Source organism: Sorex fumeus, unplaced genomic scaffold (assembly GCF_029834395.1).
Source record: "Sorex fumeus unplaced genomic scaffold, SorFum_2.1 ptg000122l, whole genome shotgun sequence".
NCBI classification, from domain to species: domain Eukaryota; kingdom Metazoa; phylum Chordata; class Mammalia; order Eulipotyphla; family Soricidae; genus Sorex; species Sorex fumeus.
The window spans coordinates 24,102,315-24,125,467 of record NW_026606179.1 but is presented as its reverse complement, the minus strand read 5'-3'; the positions used below and the strand labels follow the sequence as shown (position 1 = coordinate 24,125,467).

Here is a 23,153-nt window from a genome sequence, read left to right as displayed (position 1 = left end):
TTTACACATTCGGAAAAAGGGAACCCACAGAAAGAATTGGTAGATTTGGATTTAAACATGAGTTATCTCACTTTGGTTTGATACTGTGAAATTTGGGGGGTATAGCTTCATACTATTTATATATATAGGATTTAATATTCGCACCACCAAAGCTCTAGTGTCATTACATTATCAAAATCACCCCCTCACACGCCCTTCTTCTTTCCCTCTGGTAATCAAACTCTTCACGGTCTGGGTGATTTTTATGTTTCATCAGTTCATCATTTATGTTCTCATATAAATGAAACCATAATTGTCTTTGAATTTTTTTTCTTTTTGGGTCACACCCGGTGATGCACAGGGGTTACTCCTGGCTCTCCACTCAGGAGTTACTCCCAGTGGTGCTCAGGGGACCATATGGGATGCTGGGAATCGAACCCGGGTTGGCCGCGTGCAAGACAAACGCCCTACCCGCTGTGCTCTCTCTCTAGCCCCTAAACTCTTGACATATTTCACTAACATAATCAGTCTCCTCAAGTTCCATCTACTTTGACCCAAAAAGAAAGCATTTGTGCCCCCCCCCTTTTTTTGGAAAGCTGAGAAACATTCCATTGAATACGTAGACTACAGCTTCTTTAGACAGTCAGATATATAAGTTGAAGTGAATAACGCTGCTATGAATGTTGGGAGGAAAATAACTTGCTCGGCGAGTAAATTCACAGGAGTAATGTTGCTAGATTATATATTATCTTTCTTGGTTTCTATTTCAGTTATTTTTGCTGAATTTTGATTATTTCCTTCATTGACTTCATCTAGTGTCTTTTGATTTCATTTGTCTTTCTAGGTCTTTTTGGCATAAAGTTAGGTTGAGACTTTTTTATTGATACAGGTTTGTATTCCATGAGCTTCTCTCTGTTACCTTGATTGCAGACCTAAATAGTTTGTCTCTAATTTTCATTATGCCCTAGCTAATTTTTATTTCTCTTTTGGTTTCTTTGTTTATCCAGGAATTGTTCAGAATTATGATATTGAGTCTCCTAAATAACATAATTTTCCTTCTGTGTTTGATTTCTGTTTCCTTAACCATTGTGGTCAGAAAAGATGCATGGTCAGTTTTGATCTGCGTGTATTTATGGAGGTTTGTTTTGCAACATAGGATCTCTCCTTGAGAATGGAGTGGGAATTCCTGTATGTGATTGTTAAATTCATCTGTTCAGTTATTTCATTTGAGCACACTCTTTTCTTCTTAACTTCTGTCCAGGTGATTTATCCATTAATGTAAATGGGGTATTGAGATCCTTTGCTGTTATCATTTTACTCTCTATAGCTTGCTTTCGGTCATGTTAATGTTTCATAAATCTAGGGGCAGTAAGTAATGAGAGTTATATCTCTTGATCATTATAGATTATTTGTCTTGCCTCTTATTAACCCTTTTAACGGAATCTCTAGTTTGTCAGGAGTGAAGTAGTAGTTTCTGCGTTTTTTCTGTTATTGGCTTGAAATAATCTTACTCCAGTCCTTGACTTGGAGAGTCTGTCTTGTCTTTAGATTTGATATGAGTTTCTTGTTTGCATAATACAGACGGATTCTGCCCTTTGGTGTGATGCCAGGCCTTAGGCCCAGGGCCTCACACATGCAAGTCAAGCACTCTGCTGCTCAGCTACATCCCCAACCCTGGCTCTTGCCATTTTATCAAGTGTTTTTTGAGTGATGAGTTAGATCATTCACATTTAGGATGATTAATGATAAATGGGGCTTAATTACAGTTATTCTGTCTTTGTTTTCTGGTTGTTTTATATTCCTGGTGTTCTTTTTCTCTGCCTTATTATTGGGTTGTGTTTTTCGGGTGTGTCTCTGAATTTATTTGATTTTTCTTCTAAGTGTCTAAAAAGTTGTTTTTGTAAATGTAAAAAATACCCAGATTTTTGTTTTGTGATCACAGTGAGGATCATATCAGTTTTTGTCAAACATAATATTTTTTGTATACTGCTACTTCTTCACTTTTAGACTATCTGTATTCTGCCCTGTACTACATCCCTGAGATGTGTTGAGGTATCATTTGGGTCTTCTTATGATTTTTTTCTTCTTGAACAGAACTCCCTTGGGCTGTGATGATTGGCGCAGGGGTACGGACCTCAGCTAAATCATGGGAGCTGAATGTATGTGTTTTGCCTTTGTCCTGCATGTGGCAGGTTAAAGCAAGCCCTTACACGAGAATGCCTTAATCTGAGCCCGGGAGGGGAAGGGGAAAAAAAAAACAGTAAAAGTAGTGACTCCTTTGACCATTTCTTGTTGTGGTGGTAAATGTTTCTTTTTTTTTCTTTTAATCTTGAAAAGACTTTGATTTCATCATATTAAGTAATAATTTTGCAAAGTAGAGTATTCTTGCCTGGAAGTTTTTACCTTTTGAGAATCTTGGTCATCATTCCACTCTCTCCGAGCCTGAGAGTTCTGATGACAGTCTGAGTAGGAAACTTTTATGTTTTATTTCTTATTAGCCTTGAATATTTTTTCTTTATTTCTGACTTGGTAGTTTACATGTGGTATGTCTTGGTTTGGTTTAGGGTTTTTTGTCTTTTTTTTTTTAATTTATAAATTTGAGTATTCAGTAAGTTTCCTAGACGTCTATGGTTGGTTCTTTCCTTAAATTTGGCTTTATTCCTGCAGTTGTTTCTTTGGTCTCTGTTTCCATCTCTTCACCTACCGGTATATCCATGGTCTTTATGTTTTCTCCTCTTTCCAAAGCTGAGTCTTACAGTTCTCAAAATGTCTTCTGATTTTTCTAAATTTTATTTTCCGTTTTCCATTTTAGTCATTTTTGGAATTTTATCTTCAATTTTACATATTCTTTCCTCTACAAGATTGAACATATTGCTGTACTTTCTTTGGAAGTCTTCAATTTATTCCGTTTTATATATCTAGCATCTTTTTGGATTTTTGTTTTGGGGCCACAGCCATTGGTACTTAGGACTGATTCCTGTTTCAGCATTCAGGGTTCATTCCTGGCAGTGTAGCTGGGGAATAAACCCAAGTCGGGTGTGTGCAAACCCAAGGGTGTGTGCAAGGCTATACTGCCGTACTTACCTGCTGTATTACCTCTCCAACCCCTCTTAAGAAATTTTCTCCTGTCAGTCTTCAATGAAAAACTCTTTGGTTGTGCATTTCCCTTTTACTTCACTGATGTGTTGTTCTGTATTTAATGTGCTTTGATGTATCATGTTGATGTTCTTCACAATAGTTACTTTAAATCCATTGTCTACAGTAGGCTTTCCATTTCCTGATCAAGATTGATTTCTGAGAAACTTTCTTACTCAGTCTGACTTTAGTCCTTTTTTGGCATTTGTTTTTCCAGCAGGATGCTTTTTTGGCTCCTTTCAGACACGTTTTGTTTTTCAGGCCCCAGCAGTAAGGAGAGGGGTAGAGAAGTCAGTCTATTGGGGGCTTCTTGGATAAATCACTCACTGTCCCTGTTGCTTGTGTGAACAGATGCGTTCCCTGTCTGAACCCAGCATCCGTGGGCCCAGACCCCTCTTCAATGCCCAGATGCAGGTGGCCGCTGCTTTTGATTGCTTACTCTGGAGAGGGGCTCAGCCTGATAAGTCGTACATGCTGCAGTTGCTGAAGTTCATTCAGTGTCTGGTCACAGGTGGTCTTGTAAATCACTACCTCCTCTGTGAAAGACCTTTTTTGAATCCTAAAGACTAATGGATATGGCCACTAAAGATTTGAGATTTTCATGTGCAGAAAGTCCTGGTCCTTTCCGTGCTTGGCCTGCGATACAGTGGCCATTGGTTTTTCTCAGCAGGCCAGAGCTGTAGGGCAGATCTTCTTCACTTTGCGGGCATTGTGTCTTCTTGCTAAAGACTGAGCGCCCTAGTTAGCAAGGGCTGTGGAGGGGATTCATTCTACTTCCACCAAAACTCCTGAGGTCCTGAGTCTTGTCACAGTATCCATTTTCAAGTGGCCATGTGGCTTTTTCTCTGCTTAGGGAGGTGCGATCCAAAGTCCTTGAGACATGGCAGCACCCAAAGTTCATCCCTCCCCCTTGGTCTGCAGTTCGCTCTGCTGTGGTGCTGTAACCCTTCCTTTGGCAGATGGTAGCGAGGGCACAGATAACCTCCCTGTTGCGCCAGCACCACAGGCTTTGTGCAGATCCTCAAAAGTGCAGGTCTGTGAATATCCTCTGGGAATAAGCTGATGTCAGTTGCATGAGCTGCATAGTTGGTATCTAGGGGGTATTTAAAGGATCTTTCCCTGATGTAATCTGTTCCACCATGTTACGTGGGCATATTCTCAAATATTTTTAAACTAGGCTCTACAAAGAAAGATTTGATAACATACAATAATGATAATAAGAATATTGTTTCCTCTGAGCATTGTGAAAGCCATTAATCGTTGCTAATGATAATTCATTGCTATAACTTAGAGCTAAATAGTGATAGGTGGCAGTAAACATGGATCATTTATGCTTCTAACTGGGAAGTATTTAAGAGAACATGATGGAACCAGTAGGTATCAGTTCATTTGAAGAGAGGAAAAAGCTTTGCCTTTATATCTTTGTCTTTGTTAGAATCAGTGATATACTATCATAGAATAAATAAATATAGGGCCGTAGCAATGGTACAATGGATAGGGTGTTAGCCTTGCATGCAGCAGGCCAGGATTTGATCCTCAGTACCTCATATGGCTCATGAACATGCCAGCATTGATCCCTGAGCACTGAGCCAGGAATAAGCTCTGAGCACTGCCATGTGTGGCCCCCTAAATGAAACAGACAAAATATATATGTAAATAATTACTAAATGTATGTTTAAGTCAATAAAAATAGAGAAAACTTCGCAGAATTTTTTTTTCCTTAAATTTTTATTAGTGAAACACCATGAGGTACAGTTGTAGACTTACAAATTTTTGTGCTTGGGTTTCAGTTATACAATGATCGAATACCCATCCCTCCACCAGTGCCCATTCTCCACCACCACCAGTCCCAGTATCCCTCCCATCCCCCTTCCCCCCATCCCCCATCGCACCCTACCACTGTGGCAGGGCATTCCCTTTTGTTATTTGTCTCCTTTTGAGTGCTGTGGTTTGCAAAAGAGATATTGAGTGGCAATCTTGTTCGGACTATAGTCTACTCTCATCACGCATTTCCCATCCTGAGAGGAACCTCCCAACACCCTTTATTTTGTGCTCCCTTCTCTATCTGAGCTGCCTTTTCCCCTAGCGTGTGCGGTTGTCCTCGAAGCCATGGAGTAGTCCGCCTGGTACTTATCTCGGCTATTCTTGGATGTTAGTCTCCTATTTTGTTACTTTATGTTACCCAGATGAATGCAGTCTTTCTATGTCTATCCCTCTCTTTCTGACTCATTTCACTTAGCATGATACTTTCCATGTAGTACCACTTGTATGTAAATTTCATGACTTCATCCTTTTGACAGCTACATAGTAGAATTTCTAGTAATTTATATAGCAGCACTTTCCTCATGCAATTTTGGGCCACACCCAGCAGTGCTCAGGGCTTGCTTCTGGATTTGTCCTCAGGGATCATTCCTGGCGGGATTTCGGGGGCCACATGGCATGCCGGGGATTGAACCCAGGTAATCCACATACAAGGCAAGCACCCTGCCCACTCTGCTCTCTCTCTCTGCCCAAGCTGTTGAGTATGTGAGCTGCACATAGTGACTTCATTCCCAAGTGTACAGTGCTGTACAATATTACTACCAATGGGGAGCTATGGAATGGGGGGGGTTGTGAAGAGAATTTGTGATTGTCCTTTGGCCTACCATGCCCTTGCCAGTGGAGTGCCCAGGGTGGTCAGACTAGGAAGGGTTTGCACAAGCTCCTGTTGGTACTGATTCTGAGTGGGACTTCATGCTAACCCCACAAGGGCAGCTGTCAGCTGCACCTGGGACCCACATGATGATCTGCATGGTTTGGGACCTGCAGTCGTTAGCTCTCGAGATTTCAGGGGACTTTAGAGCTACAGTTCCCAGGCTGTAGTGAAATTTTTGCCCTGCACCAGAAATGGAAAGTCAGTCCTAGGCCCCTGTCCAGGTTTTCCAGGTTCAGTATCAGTTCTCACAGAAAGAAACTTTAAGAAGATAAATATTAAAAGAAACTTCAAATGGAGGGAGAGAAACAGTAATCTTCAGAAGAGAATGTGGGCTTCTTTGGAGAGAGGAGAAGGTCTCAATAAATTTTGAAAGGGGTTATTGTGTGTGTGTGTGTGTGTGTGTGTGTGTGTGTGTGTGTGTGTGTAATAAAGTCCCTTGGCTTAGAGTTCTCTGTGCAAATAAGTTATTGCCTGAGTGGTGTCAAAGGGGAGGACTGTGAACTTTTTGATGGGCCTTCATATTCTTATTACGACCTTCTGTTCCTGCTAGAGAGAGTACAGGCGTTAAGGCACTTGCCTTGCATGTGACCAACCCCATTTCTGTATCTGACCCTGCTGGCTGATGCATAGCACAGCGCCCTGAGCACCTCTGGGTGTAGCCTAAACCCCACCATTCTCTCCCTGCAGAAAGGTGGCTTTACAAATCAGCAATGATAAGTCATGTTGATGGTTTGATGTGATGAGAATGACTGTTTACCGCTGCTCTTTCTCCCATGAACTCATAACCCCAGAATATTCTCAGAATATTTTATCTTGTTTCTTAATCTGTTATTAAAAATAAAGTCAGAGAAACTGTCACAAGACAGAAGACGACTAAATATAATGTGTCCTGGATCACATCCTGGAACAGAAAAAGGGCAGAACATTGGAATAATGTGTGTACTTTAGTTAATAATAGTGTATTAGCTCTGGCTCCTTTGTTATGTCAGCAAAATAGAATAAATGCAACTAAATTTTAAGCTATTCTAAAATTAAAGGTTTATTTTTATAGAAATCAGTTTTGAATCATTGATGAATAAGTCGGTGGTGATTAAATTTCACCACCCTTATCTTGAACGATTTGAACAATATTAGATATGGTCTATGAGACAAATTCAGCATTTATTTTCTGACCCATTTTCTCAATTGAGAACTATTCCTTGCATGCATGAGACTTGACTTTCCATTCAGGGGACAGTTGTGCAGTATTCTGTGGCTTATTCTGGAGAGGGAATTTCTGGGCACCTTCAGGGAAACATTCTAAATCGATGTGAGGTAACAAGAATATAGACGAGACTATGTGAAGAGCCAAGATCTCATGTATACTTACTTCCTTTTGTACAAATACAAAAGTGTTCCTGTTACAGGTGACCCGTGTGAGGTTGCCTAAGGTAGGAGTGCTCCGTGGGGATGAGTATCTCTTGGCCTTGACAGTTGCACTCCCACTTGCTCATTGTTGGCCACAGGGATGCCAGGCAGTCATCCTTTAATGGGATGTGCCCGGATTTGAGTGGGGAACTGTATTCATATTCTACCTGCCCCACATTCTGGGCACATACACAGGCACCGTCACAGAGATGCCTAGTTAATAGCGCAACATTATAAGTGATTCTCAACCACTAGCCCTTTCTTATTATCAGTGAAATCATCATCAGTTCGATACTATCAGTGAAAACAGATACGTCAAATAGATTGGGCATTAAATATGCTGCCCCCCACCCTCCCCCAAAGCACTGCATCTCAGTTGAAAAATAAACAGAATATCCTAATGCAGGGCAACAATGAGTGGAGCCCATTGAGGGTAGGGGCATGGGGTCCCTTGAGACAGTGATGCAGGGAAGTAGTTACTGTAGTGGGTATGGGGTTGGAGTGTTATGCATGGAAGCCTATTATGAGCACTATCGTAAATCATGGCGGCTAAAATAAAAGTAGCACTGTAGAACTGTCCGCCCGTTGTTCATCAGTGTGCTCGAGCGGGCCCAGTAACGTCTCCATTGTGAGACTTGTTACTGTGTTCGGCAGATTGAATACGTCATGGGTAGTTTAAAAATAAATACAGAAAGAGAAAAATTTACTTTAAATAAGTAAAATGCAGTGAACTCTGTTTTGTGTCTGGTCAGTAATAAAAATTTAACCTGATTCCATAAGCTATAAAGTCTTAACAATTCTTTGAACATTATAAACATTTTATGACATTTTGATGAAATGTAGGCAACAGAGCTACACCTAGATGCTTCAGCTTTGGCATTTGATGCTGGAGGTCAGACTCAGGACCGGGCATCTCCCTAGGCTGATGTCCTTACAGCTTAGTTACCTCCGGACCTCACCTATGTTCTTAAGGGTGGAGGTCTTGGTTTGGGTTATTAACCTTGGGCTTGATGTTTCAGAACATCTAATAAAGATAACACTACTGCCTGCCATCACAAATTTAAATTGAATGTAGATTAGCGGAAGAATTTAATCCTTTACTTATGGGTTTTCTTTGTGCTTCATGTCTCTTACTCTGGAAGAGTTAAAAGTCTTTGGAACTTTAAAAAAAGTTTTTTTTAGTCTTTTGAAAGGTTTTATCTGCAAGGATGAAGATATAACTCAGTGGTGGAGCACCTGTTTTGAATGTATAAGACCCTGAGTTCAGTCCCCAGCACCAAAAATAATTTTTTAAATTTTAATTTAAAATAAGATGTTTGGAGATGGTGGACACCTTGGGCGAAGGCTTTCAGTTTTTCACCGTTGAATATATTGACTGTGGGTTTGTTGTAGATGACTCGAACTATCTTGAGTTATGTCTCTTAAATCTCTAGTGTTTTTTTTAAGGGGAATTTTTATCATGAGTAGATACTGAATCTTCTCAAAAGCTTTCTCTGCTCCAGTTGATATAATCATATTAGCTTTTTCTTTCATTGATACAGCATATTACATTCATTGACTTACATTCTATTAATTGATTTGTGTGTATTGAACTGTGCATCCCAGGATGAAAGCCACTTGATTGTGTGCATAATCATTTTGATAGCATTGTTTGATTCAGTTAGCTAAGATTTTGCTGAGGAACTTTACATCCTCAACACACCCTTAAGGATATTAGTCTATGATTTCTTTTTTAGTAATATCTCTGTCTGCTTTTGGTACTAGGGTAATGTTTGTCTGCTTTTGGTATTAGGGTAATGTTTGTCTGCTTTTGGTATTAGGGTAATGTTGACTTCAATATGATAAAATATATTCAGTGACCAGGAAAGAGCTATCAAGCCATGAAAAGACATGGAGGACCCTTTAGCGCCTGTGAGAGAAATACGTTACACACGTAGTCTAGGATGTCGTCGCCTGGAAAGGGCGACACTATGGAGAGTCAAAGAACCAGTGGTTATTAGGGGCTCGGGGAGCACAGAAGATTTTTTAGGACAAGACATTTTTTAGTATAAGATTGTAACAGTGGGTACTTGACATACATTTGTCAGACCCATAGAACTAGATAAGGTAAATTGAACCCAGAGTGATTTAAAGACTTTAGTAATGATAACATCAATGTTATTCATCAGTTGCATCAAGTATTCCACATTGATACAAGATGTTAATAATGCAGAATCTGCAGGAGCTGGGTGAAGGGCAGGAAGAAGATGCTCTAGACACTTGATGTTCCACTCATGACCCCTTTTGTCCGAGAAATGCAACAAAGAAGAGCACCTCCAGAAACACCCCAGATATTTTTGTACAGTTGATTTTGAATTAATATTTGGTATGCATTCAGAAACCATTCAGTGTTGCCAAATATTTTATCTCCCCTTCCAATCCATTCAGATTCTTGACTCCATATGGGGTTGTAATCCACAATTTAAGAAGCTGTTGCTCTGGAAAATAGTCTTTAATTTTTTTATTTTATTGGGTTCAGATTTTACCAATGTTCTCATGTGAAACTTGTTATTTTGAATTGATTTTTTTTAAGATTATTTTTTTATGAACTCTGAATTATGGGAGCATTTCAGGACTACCTATTTTCTGAATAATCTGTTAGCAAGCACAGTTCAAGTTAGAAATTCGCTTTTTGCTTCCTTAGGAACTGTGTGTTTTTCTTTGTGTGTATAGTTAGAGAATTCTATTTTTTTCTAGTATTAGAATCTTTCTAATATTTAATGCTAGAATAATCCGAGTCATGTGTCTTGATTTAAAGAAACATAAAATTCTTAATTTCTTTGACTCTCAGATGGCCATAGAATAAGTCCTCTCTAAAATTGCTGCCACAAAATCGGTATTTTGAATGTAGTGAAATATGATAACTAATCAATATTTCAGAAGGAATTTAGTTAATTGCTACGGAATTATTATGGCTGTTTAGCAGGAGGTTTTGGGAATTCCCCTGATTTGCTCACCCCTGTGTTTCAGATGCTCTTTATGTGGGTATGTGTGTAGCCATCCTCCATCCTTGAAGTCTCATATGTGGAAGCATGCAAGTGACCAAAATTACAACTACGAGCAAGTAAACAAGGCTATTAATGATGCGATTTCACAAAGTGGCAGGTATGTGTTCCTACCCTTTCACTTCACTGTCATCTATTAACTAAGGTTGGAATTAAATCTGCTTTCCCTGCAGTATAACCAATTCAAGGTTTCCTGTGTTTTGCTTTTAAGAGTTCTGGGGAAGTCCCCTGCAAAGTCTGTGTTAAACAGTAGTGAAGAAAGAGCTGACCCTGTCACTGGAAGTACAGAAAACTTTCTGGAAGTACAGAAAACCTCCGAGCTGATTCCCCAGGCTCCCAGTGAAGTTGTAGGTACCAACGAGAATGAGAAACTGAGCCCTACAACTAATACCTCATACAACTTAGAAAAGAACTCCAGTCTGGCCCCTCCTAGTATGGAGTATTGTGTTTTGCTCTTCTGTTGTTGTATTTGTGGTTTTGAATCTACCAGCAAAGAAAATCTTTTGGATCATATGAAAGAGCATGAGGGTGAAATTGTGAACATCATCCTAAATAAGGACCACAACACAACTCTAAACACAAACTAGATGGGATGATTACTGGAAGAGGAAAAGCGTAGAAGAGGAGTCCTTTACTTTAAACCGCAGTTTCACCTTTGCGCTATCAAATAACTTACTAGACACAGAAGTAGTTGGTGTGGTTTTTGAGGAAATAGCAGGCGTGACTTTTGAACCAAATTTGTAATGGAATCAAAGGTATTCCAAATGGTTGAACCGTACATATTTAAATATTTTGAGTGAATAGTCATGGGTTGAGGAGGAAGCAAAGATATAATCCTATATTAACCCTCTGTTATATCTTCTTAGTATTGAGTATATTTATTATTAAGAACTATTATAGTGTAGAAATGCAAGCAAAAGTGTTAAGGAAGAACTTTTCGGGAACTATTTTAAAACATAGAAATGTCACGGTCTTAAGCAGAGCTTGTTTTCTTCATTCTCAGTTTTGATATGCCCGCTCGCAAACAGCAGGCCTCCTGTCGGTGGACACTGCCTGAGATTTCTTTGTGGTGTTTACCAAGAGCAGAAAGAAACGATCATTATTAAGGATTTTTGAAGTAGTCTCCTTCATGTCCTCGAAATTGACAAGAATTAATCATATATTCGGTCTAACCCGTTTTGCTTTATTCCTTAAAAAAAAAAAAAAAAAGAGGCCTAAATCCTAACCTAGGATTTTTAAGATAAATGATGGTCTCAGATTTATAACGAATCTTTGGTGGGCAAAGGAGAGAAATGGGTGAACTCCCATCAGACTGCAATCACATTTCAAGGCCGATCGAGATGGTGAGTCACGGGGCAGAGTGCATTCCCCACAGCCCCTGTCGCTGTGTTAGAGGACAGCGCACATTTTGCTCTAGCTCCGTGGGCTTCCACTCCAGGCCAGGCCACGTGTGCTGCCTGGGAAGGGGTCCACACAGTGCAATGTGAATTTTTACATTGATCATTAGACCTTGGAAATACGTAGAACCATTAAGTAAAAATTCACTTGAGGGAAGGAGGTGAACTTCAGAAGTCTCAGAACTGAATACTGCTATTGAGCTTTTGCTTCCTGACGTTGAGCGAATGAATTAGACCTGGCAGAAGAGGTCTAACTAAATAGGACAAAAGTATAGTAAAAGTTCTAGTTGTTTATCGGAGTAGCAGTGTCTGACACATCTACAGGGTTTCTCCTATCTAGGAAATGGCATTTCCTTTAGTGTGCAATAGGAGATACGGAAAACCAACTCAGAGTGCTTTTTTACATGAAAATTCATCATCGCATACTGAAATCTCATTGGTCACACATTTTGTATTATGATGTATATCAAAGGGTGAAGAGAACAGGATTTTTGGTTTTCGTAGTTCCGATCACTTACGCATTGCTTTGTTAAAGCAGATTCTGTCTGAGTGGCAAGGTGGGTACACTGTAGTGCCCCATCTCCATGGTGCTCCTTCCGAACTTGGTTCCTCATCTCTTCAAGAGCGGAGGCTATGGCCCTGCTCATCGTAGGAGATATTGGAAGCAACTTTTGGATGCGATATATTTTAATAAAGACTCTTTAGGAAAGAATCCTCTTTCCAGAGTCCAGGTATGAATGGAATATATTAACTTTTTTTTTCTTTTTTTAAAGCTTAAAAACTATTTAAGTGGGGCCAGGCATCTTGACACATTATCCGATTTGTATTCATAATCTCATTTTTGATAGTGGATATTTAGGCAGTTAATTGTAACTTTGCAGCTGTTTGATTTAGGTAGTTTTTGTTTATGAAAGTTAATCCACTTCTGATACATGATTTATAAGAAGATAATATGACTGTGTATATACACACTAAATTATATTCCTCAAATCCACTGTTTGTGGATCAATATTCATTTTCTTCATTTCCAGAATTCAAAGACATTTATATTTCATTTCCAGTTCAAGTAAAAGATTTTAAATAGTTCATTATTATTACTCATTGCCACTCAATATTTTTTTGCTCTGACTCAGTGTTTCTTTATGAAAGACTCATTCTTAGTAATCTTAGAATTTAGTTGTATGAATTTTCATGGCTTCAACTTTTAATCGTTTGGAAAATACTTTTGACCAAAAATTTTTTTTAAAAATCCTCTAAATTTTAAGAGTGAATGCCAAACACAGTAACAACAAAGTCTCCAGTGGAGACGTTACTGGGCCCGCTCGAGCAAATCGACGATCAACGGGGAGGGCCTTTACCTTTTTTTAAATTACCTACTTTATTTCCTAAAACCACTTCTTTTGATTGATACTTAAATTTCCCATTTGGAATCATGGATTCAAAACTTTGTTACTCAAAGCCTATAAGCTTTCATCCAGACGTGAGAGCCTCCAAAACTGTGAGCTTTCATCTAGACTTGAATGACCTCCTGGAGGAACCACATCCTGAGGACATATGTTGCCATTTTCATTCTGTGACAAGCCTTAAAAGTCTCTCTACCCATTGAGTATTTCTAAAAGTGGTAATTCAGACTGAATACGTGGCTTTAATTGTAGGAGAAAGGTATTAATCAGAAATTCACAGGATTAGGAAGGACATTTTTTTCATCGGAACAAGATTGTTTGCCATACAAAGCTCATAGTATTTGTTTTCCCCTCTGAATACTCAACACTTCTAAGATTTGATAGTGAAAATAGTTTTTGGAAGAAATTTACTGGATAAGGTAAAAGTGGAGGTGGAGGGAAGACAGTGCATTCTGATGATTATACTTTTCAGAACTCGTCGGTTCTTCTCTCGTAATCCCCAGAAAATGGTTGGTGTACCAAATATCCTGATAATACCATGCCTATATTCCAGTTGAACTGTGGACTTTTCAGTTCTGAGTTCTGTGTCCAGCCAGTATAGTGTAATAACACTGACTGGAGACTTTGTTCTAGATCTTTCATCTACTCAAGGTCGCTATTGGTGGTTTCAGTTTTGGTATTATTTCTCCTGTCTTTTCTTACAAAGCAAATGGTGGGCACCCATGTTTACATTGTATCTTCCTTGCAATGTACTTGGCTTGACAAAGACAAGCAGGCTTCTTTATTAAGACTTACTATATTTTTAGTTTTCATAGACACTTATTTAATCTTTTTTTATTGTACAGCAAGGTGCTCTAAGTAATATTCTATAAAATATATTTAATAGAAATTTGAGTTTGATATTCATGCACATGAATACATGTATTTTTTTAAGAAATAAGTATTGTGTAACACTATGGCATTGCTTCTATAGCCAAAGTCTAAAAATTTCTGGAACACTGACATGTAAAGACTACAGTTAATTCTGACACTGTATCTTATTAAAATAGGGTGATTTGCATTTTGTAAAATTATCCTGCACATCGAGCTGCATGCCTTAAAGACTAAAACTCTAGGATTGTGTTCATGGTAGAACAGTTTCATCTGTTCAACACACAGTGAAGCAAGGTCAATAGCGCTTCTCTAACTACCTTTGGAAATACTGTACAATGTTAGAATAATTTATTTTGCTTTACAGGAGTTTGTCATGTATTGACTTTAATATTGTATTTTGGTAATAAATTTTTTGTTAAAAACACTTGCCTCTTAAGTTTTATTAATAAAAGGTTATATTCTTATCATGGAAATATTGTGATCACTTGGAAAGTTGTATTTAATGAGGTTCCCAGAGATTAAACCAAGACTTACGATTTCCTTTTGGTAACTTGTTGAACTATTAGTGACTAGCATTGAACTGTGTCACACAGTGATAACTGAAAGATATTTGGAGGGTTCTTTGATCATCTTAAACATTTGGTCTAATTTTGAAGCCTTTTTTCCTTGCTCTATTGTTCATTTTTATCTTCCAAATGACATCATTGTATGCTTTTAATTATGATAGTCAAAGTGCTGGAGACTGACTCTGTTAATGACAGCTTGCTTTTTGAGGACCTTGATTATCTTGTGTTCTATATATGAAATAGCTTGTTGCACTAGATTCTTTGCATTGACCAGGGAGACTGATACTGACTGCATCATTGGTTTAGTTGTCCATTTTCACTCTAGAATTCCGGACAATTTCATCTTCAGGTATCTGAGCCAAGTACTCTTAATTATGTTCCCTATCTTTAATGAACCAAATTCAGACTCTTTGCCACTGAACTCCAGATTATAAATCCTAGTGGGAAGGAGTTTCAGAACATATGGTGCAGTTTGGTAGCCATTCACCCCATGTGACTGTCACACACGTGGACTCTGAGTGGCACGCTTTAAATGTCGAATATACAGCAATTTTGAATACTTAGTATACGAAAATGTAAAATATCTCAATAGTTTTCTAGACTGGTTACATATGGAATATGATATTTTTGGATATTTGGGTTAAATAAAATATATTATTAAAATTAGTTTCACCTGTTTTTATTTTACTGTAGCTTTAGGAATTTTTTAAATTGTTATGTTGTGTTTGTTGTACAGTGATATAGCAAATATTTAGCAAACTACATCCTTTGTTTGGGGGTGGGTGGGGAGGATGGTGATTTTGACCACAACCAGCGGTGACCTCTGGCAGTACTTGTCTATCGGGGCATTCAAACTAGAGCTGGCCACTTGCAAGGCACGCACCTTGTACTGTCTCTCTGTCCCCATTACTTCCCTTTCATAAATAAAGTCTTATTGGAACATTTATGTTTTGCTGTGTTCAAGATAAAACAGCAGCATTGAGTAATGACAAATGTGACCCCAAAAGACGAGGTTTCTTCTGCTTGACAATTTGCTGACCTCTGAATTAGAACTATGGTATAAGCTTTACTTGAAATCTACCACAAAGAAGGATCAGAAGGATCACACAGAATGTGAGGCCCTTGCCCCACACGTGGCTGACCCAGGTTCTACCCCAGAATCCCATAGAGTCCCCTGAGACCACTAGGAGTGATCCCTGAGCAAAGGATGAGAGCACAGCCAGACATGGCCCCAAAACAACAACATAAAGAAACTGCCAAGAAAACACAAAGTATTTCATAGTACTGTTTTATAATTAACTTTTATAAAATGTTTCCCCTTTCTTTTCCCGGTCTGTATGACTTCAACCTAACTCACTGTTTCATCATCTCTGGTATTTAACACCAAACACAGGTTGTTTAAAATAACAGCACATTTAAATAATAAAATGTCGCTGCTACAAAAATGGATGCTTTTATTTTCTCTTGACAACCTTAGAGAGTCATTGCTTCTCCCTGTCAGATCTGTGAGCAGTGTACCACCTGTACTTTTAACTCCTGCAAGGAACCCATGGTAGCTGATTGCTGACCTGTCAATAGCCTGAATAATCCAGGAGAGTAAGAAAGAGGTTGGGTGGGACAGGGGGATTGGAGAGATAGTACAGCAGGTAAAGGACTTGCCTTGCATGTGGCCAGCTTAGGTTCTATCCTCAATGCTGCATATGATGCCCCCAGGCACCACCAAGAGTTATCCCTGAGCACTTTGGGCCCTTTTTTCCAAAAAGTTTCTGCTGGTCATTGATAGCACTGTAGCACTTTCCCTCCTGTTGTTCATCGATTTTCTCAAGCGGGCACCAGTAACGTCTCCGTTGTGAGACTTGTTACTGTTTTTGGCATATCAAATACACCACAGGTAGCTTGTACTGTTAATATATTTCTTTCATGTGTTTTGGTTTCTATCTTAGACTCAAAATTAGTGTTATGGCTTGCTCTTCTTCAAGCCTATGTTTTCCCTTGAACACATTCTCTGTCCCTTTGCTTGCTTTTTACACACATCTCTCTCCTCTCACATCTTCCTAAAAAAATTTCAATAAAAACCGTCTTGCTGGGGCTAGAGCTGTAGTACAGAGAGTAGGGCATTTGCTTGCACGCGGCCGACCCAGGTTCAATTCCCCAGCATCCTATGTGGTCCCCTAAGTATTGCCAGGAGTAATCCCTGTGCATCGCCGGATGTGAGCCTCAGAAAAAAATTTTTTTAATGAGTGTAAGATGCTTAACTGGTGGCAGAGGCCTACCTTTGCTGCAAATTCCACTTTATTTCTACCATTGTGATACTGTGGATTTCATTTTTCTGATACACATGAATAAATACACTATTTGGTTCTCTCATCTGAACCACAGAGTAAGATCATGGCATTTTGGGGTCTTTTTAATATTTTTCTTCTGTCCATTAGTGGGCAATTGCTGTTTCACTTGTTTGCCTTCCAACAGTAGATTAGAGTTGGACTTTCTTTAAATTGTAAAGTTTATTTTTAGATATCTAATATAATTGGGGGGGTTGTTTGATTGGTTTTGGGGCCACACCAGCAATGCTCAGGGGCTATTCCTTGCTCTGAACTCAGAAATTACTCCTTGCTGTGCTCAGGTGATGCTGGGGATCGAACCTGGGTTGCCGTGTGCAAGGCAAGCACCCTACCCACTGTGCTGAAAAAAAAAAAAAAAACAGTGTACTTCTAATTATCCTTGCCATTGCCATTAGTATCATTGTTAACCAAATTTTTTTTACCTTATTAATAAAGTTTATCATCCTAAATGTGTATATAATGGAAGACTGTGACCTGAAGAGACTCAAAATTTTTGAAGTTACTCATGGCTAGGTCTATTATTAGCACCCAATTGTGTTATTTAAAGGCTTATTGTCACTACACTGCACATCTCCAGATTTTTGTTTTCTCTATTTGTCATTTTATTAATTTTAGTATCCATATTTCAGAAATGTGCTGCGTTTTACTGAAATAGGCACATCAATCCACATCTTGCTCTTTTTTTGTTTATATCTCCAGTCTTATTTAAATTCAGTATTTCCAACCACAAAAGGTGTTAGAAAATTCTATTTCAAGCCTATGAGAAAAAGTACAGCAGGACGTGGTTCAAATTTTAAGCTGTGTTTATTTCTAGTCCTCTGCAGCTAACTTTCTATGGGGAAGATAGTCATGCCGAAATAAGTCATGGGAGGAAACCAGTGGTTGCAGGGCCATCTTCATTTCCTAAGCCCTTCTCTGGATGAGGCACAAGTACACAGTTGAAGCAGTGCCTCTCTGTTACAAGGATGCCGAGGCCCTTGCAAAATATCACCACGTTGCTTAAAACTGTTTAAGTTTCAGCTCGTCCATATCTGTACGCAGCTGGAGCAACCCCGTGATCATTGTGCAGCTGCTGATAAACTCCAGTGTGCTATCTGACAGTATTTGAAACTCACTTTTTAAGAGCATGGGAAAATGTGAATCTAGCTTTTGGGAAAACTCACCATATCCAATGTGAAGTCAAGAAAGGACATTCCCAGTGGACAACCTGCCAGAGATGGCATTGAAACGTGGAGAGCTGTCTCAGCTTATTTGGAACAGGGTTTGGTTTCGCCTTCTTGTTTGCTTTGGGACCTCACCCAACAATGCTCAGGGGTTACTCCTGCCTGTGCACTCAGGAATCACTCCTGGCTATGCTTGGGAGCCGATAATGAGATGCTGGGGATTGAACCTGGGTCAGCACATGCAAGGCAAGTGTCCTACTCACTGTACTGTCACTCCGCCCCTGGTTTTACTTCCTTAACCTTTTACGACTTCTTTTATTTTTATTTATTTATTTTTTTTGCTCTTGGGGTCACACCCAGCAATGCTCAGGGGTTACTCCTAGCTCTGTACTCAGGAGTTACTCCTGGTGGTGCTCAGGAGACCATATGGGATGCTGGGAATTGAACCCGGGTCGGCCGCGTGCAAGGCAAACGCCCTACCCGCTGTGCTGTCTCTCCAGCCCCATGACTTCTTTTAATTCCTGTTCTGAAATGCAAACTTGTCAGTAAGGTGTCTACCTCAGAGTTATGTTGATGAGATGGGTTCATCTCTAAAGTACCTTGTCAAAATATGACACTTCTGGTGTTTGGTGTCAAGCCATGTGATCTTGACTAACACATTCAACTTTTTTTTGAGCCTCCATTTGCTCATCAGTAAAACATAGAAAATGTTTAAACCTTGTTGGGTGGATGAAGATTAGCATCCATGTATATAAAAGGCCACATGCAAGGCAAAAGCCCCACCTGCTGTACTATCATTCCAGCCCCTAAATTACTCATAGTAGAATTTCAGACTAGCACCAGTCCCATCGTTAGTGTCAACTTCCCTCCATGGTTGTCCCCAGGTTCCCTCCCACCCACCAGCCTGCCTCCTTGACAGATGCATTTTTAAGTTTGGTTGTTGTCATTTACATTTCATGCTTTCAGTCTTATTGGTTACACACCTCTGTACCACCAGCATGTCCAAGTACCCTGCCTTTTGCCTCTGCCTGCCTCTTCTGATTTCATCCCACTGTTTCCTTCCTTCCCAGTCCTCCCTTACGTAGTCTAGAAACCAGGGTATTCTAGGTATCTCCCTCTTAAGTCTCCCCCAACTAATTAAAAACTTGCATTCCCTGTCTTGTTATCCTGTAAGCCACAAAAAAACTGAGGTGATCTGGTATTTGCCTTTATTCCAACTTCTTTCACTCTCTGTCTTTCTTTGGGTGTGTGTGTGTTATGTGTATTATGCTTTTATTATTCACTCGTCTGGCATTGCACATGTAGATTCACCATAATCCACATCCAAATTCAGATGCCATCCTTTAAGCACTTAGAACAGTCAATAAAAACGTTTAGTATCATAAAATGTCCCAAATAGCCAAATACATACTAATAAGAAATTGAGAGGTATTTTATTACCTACCTTGAAACTGCACTGTAAAGCTATAGTGATCAAACCAGCATGAAACTGGGATAAGGGAATGGAATAACCATTCTCTGACCAGTGGGTTAGAATCAAATACCCACAGACAGATCTCCAGATACATGGCCAACTACTTTTCAACAAAGGGCCTGAGTACATGCAGTAAAGACAGCCTCAATAAATAGTGCTGGAAAAATAGAATTACCATATATTTTTTTTAAAAAGTTGGATTCAGATCTCACATAAAAGTCAATTCAAAGTGGATCAAAGACCTTGAAATCAGACCAGAATCCTTAAAGTACATTGAAGGAAACATTGGCAGAACACTCCAAGATTTGGACCTTAAAGATGTTTTCAGTAATATGATGCCATCGACGAAAGCAACAGAATGATGAGACTTCTTGAGTAAGGCAAGAAATGCCTTCATCGTGAAGGCTCATCTTCTGACTGACTCCAAGGAGTCTGACTACCCTCATTGTAAAGTTCCTGCAGGCAGGTCTACGCCAGCCTTTTCATCTGAGGCACTATTCAGCAGGCCCTACAAGTAGCCTTCCTAGTTCCACAAATGAATGGACTTGGGTTTTGTAGGAAAATGACAGATGATAAAGTCTAATTAGCAGCTGTGTTTAACTGCAGGAACGTACACTTAAATGATCAAATGGACTGAGAGCTTTGTAGTCACGTTCCCAGCTGAGTTATACCTTGCAAAGCAAAACCCAAAAAAGGATATTAAGGAAATTGGATACGAAGAGATAGGATATCTAGTTAGATACTAGAACAGCCACATCAGGGAAGCATCACTTTTCGCAACAACTTAGGATAAAGTATCTTCTGCTTTGACTATATACCCTGATAATTTGTGTCCTCATTTTATAGTGTACTTTTTTTTTTTTTAGTTTTTGAGGTCACACCTGGCTGTGCTCAGGTTACTCCTGGCAGTGCTCAGGACCATATGGATGTCAAGAATAAAATTCAAATATGCCACATGCAAGGCAAGCACCCGCTGTACTCTCACTCCGACCCCAGAAGAGTACATTATCCTAACCACTGAAATAAAGGAGAGGGGCCCAAAGACATAGGACAGGGGCTTAAGGTTCTTTCTTTTATGTGCCAACACCACTTTGATCCCCAGAACTGCATATGGTCCCCCAAGTACTGCCAGGAGTGATCCCTGAGCACAGAGCCAGGAGCAAGTCCTGAGCACCACCAGGTATGACAAACCCTATCCCATACCAAAAGAAGAGGGGAGGGGGACAAGAAATCATTCTGACAAATATTTTAAAGAAAGGAAAGAAAGAAGAGCCTAGTGTGTCATGCCAATTCCTGTATGATCTCTGAACACTGAGGAAACTATTCTTCAAACTCAGAAGCGATTCCCTAGGACCAAGTGCACCAAAGCAGAACTGGAGAAATATCTGATCTGTGATCTGACAGGTCACATACAGAATGTATATAAAACAATCTAGTGGGTGTAGGCAGAACATAGCCAGACTTCCTCCTACATTCTCTGTAGCCAAATATGTATATATGTACAGACATACTTATATATGCACACCAACAGTGAAAGAGAGGACAGTAATTATTCAACAAAATATTGATGTTTATAATTAAATTATCCCATCATGTTAAGGTTTTATAGATGACTGAGTATGAAAAGGAAAAGTATATGAAAAGAAATACAAGCAACCAATTAAACACTGGTTATAACTGTCTCTCCCTTACTAATACATATACAATGATGTATCATTTGTCACCAAAGATTAAAAATGCCCATTATTGGCAAGAGAATGGAAAAATTACTGTGGTACATGTTGGTGAAAGTGTAGAGTAACAGAAATTTTAACCTTTTTGGAATGGACTCTTATGGGTGTTTATAATTATTCAAAACCTGAATTCTAGCCATTCTGTTTTCTACAAATATATCCTTCAAATACACAAGCATAAAACTTGTTTACTATAGCCCAGCTTCTAATAGCATAAAACTAGAAAAGGACTAAAGATTCATAATAAGGACATGGTTAAATGATACTGATTATTACTGTATTGGTTACATATTTTGTAACAGTTGCTCCAAATCTTGGTGGTTTGTTTACTTTTTAGCTTTGGGTTCAGGGATTTCTCCTGGCTCTGCACTCAGGGATCACTACTGGCAGAGCTCAGGTGACTATAATGAGGTGATGGGGATTGAACCCAAGTCGGATGGTTAAACCCAGATTGGACATGTGCAAGGCAAACACCCTACCTGCTGTACTGCTACTCCAGCCCCAACCCTTGGTGCTTGAAAAACTCATTGTCTTTATCGTTTCTCTGTCACGTCTCCAAAGTGTCACCGAGGGTCTCATTAGGCTCAGGAGCTTTCATTAGCTTGCAGTCACCTGAAGGCTGCTGGAAGCTGACGGGGTCACTCACAAGGGGGACAAGGTGGCACTGGCTCTCGGTCAGAGGCCGCTGCTGTCCAGGAGGCCTTTTTTAGTCTACTGCTCACACGGAATGAGCAGTCCAAGGCAGTCCAAGGCAGATGAAGGCTCAAACTGGGACCTTTCATGACCTCTACATCCCCCAAAGACCTGTGTCCGCTGGTCTGTGAATCACACGGCTGAGCCATGATCCAAAGGAAAAAGGGGGATGCGGCTATGGTCAGCTGCCTGCAAGGATCAGCAAGACTACGGAAGACTGAAGAGTAGGAAGCAACATGAAGGAGACCATTTCGGTAAACTTGGAGAGAAGCGTGGAGTTAAGGAGTAGAGATGAGGCAGGAGAGGTGACGAAGCTTGGCTCACAGCAGTCCTACAAAACTTTGTTCAGGAATCTGACTCTTATAATAAAGTTAGGACGTGCCGTCCAAAGGTTTCCATGTTAGTAATACCAGTCTGGGTCTTACATGGAGGGTGAGTGAGTGAGCATGAACAGGAGACACGTAGCAACTTCATTGAGGGTAGTGTTTATAATAGAGGAAATAAAGTTGGGCACATTCTGAAATACTTAGAAATAAGCCCCAAGGAAGTCAGTGTTTGCTTATGTGGCTTGCATTATAGAGAGGAATCTAGTATATATGGTTCCTTGTTGTTTTTTTTAAAACACTTTGCCAAAAGCACAGAAGGTAGGGCATTCTACTTGCACACAGCTGACCTGGGTTTGATCCCCAGCATATATTACCAAATATCACACAACAATAAATTTTAACACCCATCAGCAAACATACTTTTCTTTTTTTTCTTTTTCTTTTTTTCTCACACTGCAGGGCCTTTCAACTTTTTTTCCTTATGATGAACTTTTACAGTGTACTCTCTTAATATCCTATTTTGTTTTCATTTTAAAGGCTAGTGCCTTTTTTTTTTTAGTGCTTTTTTGAATGTTTTTCTTACATAAAAGGAAGCTTTAAGGTGGCCGCAGTGATAGTATAGTGGGTAGAGCATTTGCCTTGTATGTGGCTGACCTGGGTTCGATCCCCAGAATCCCATATGGAGTTGTGAAGCCAAATCCCCCCAAATGCTACAATATTTTAAACCAATGATACATTTTTAAGTCAATTCATTTTAGGGGCTGGAGTGATAGCACAGCAGGTAGGGTGTTTGCCATGCATGCGGCCAACCCGGGTTCGATTCCCAGCATCCCATACAGTTCTCCAAGCACCACCAAGAGTAATTCCTGAGTGCAGAGCCAGGAGTAACCCCTAAGCATCGCTGGGTATGAACCAAAAAACAA

The 23,153-nt window shown here is 39.6% G+C and overlaps 1 protein-coding gene and 1 non-coding gene across 3 annotated transcripts in view; both read left to right on the top strand.

The window, feature by feature from the left end:
• Positions 1 to 15,165, top strand: part of ZNF507 (zinc finger protein 507) — a 31,871-nt gene extending 16,706 nt beyond the window's left edge. For both annotated transcript variants that reach the window (XM_056136049.1, XM_056136048.1), the window contains 2 exons: positions 10,226 to 10,360; positions 10,472 to 15,165. In XM_056136049.1, coding sequence (XP_055992024.1) covers positions 10,226 to 10,360; positions 10,472 to 10,847 — 511 coding nt within the window. In that variant the 3' untranslated portion in view covers positions 10,848 to 15,165. The remainder of the gene's footprint in view (positions 1 to 10,225; positions 10,361 to 10,471) is intronic.
• On the top strand, positions 2,082 to 2,214 carry LOC130044601 (small nucleolar RNA SNORD94). The gene has a single exon (XR_008795451.1). It is a non-coding gene; the product is annotated as a small nucleolar RNA SNORD94 (small nucleolar RNA).
• Positions 15,166 to 23,153: the final 7,988 nt, after the last annotated feature.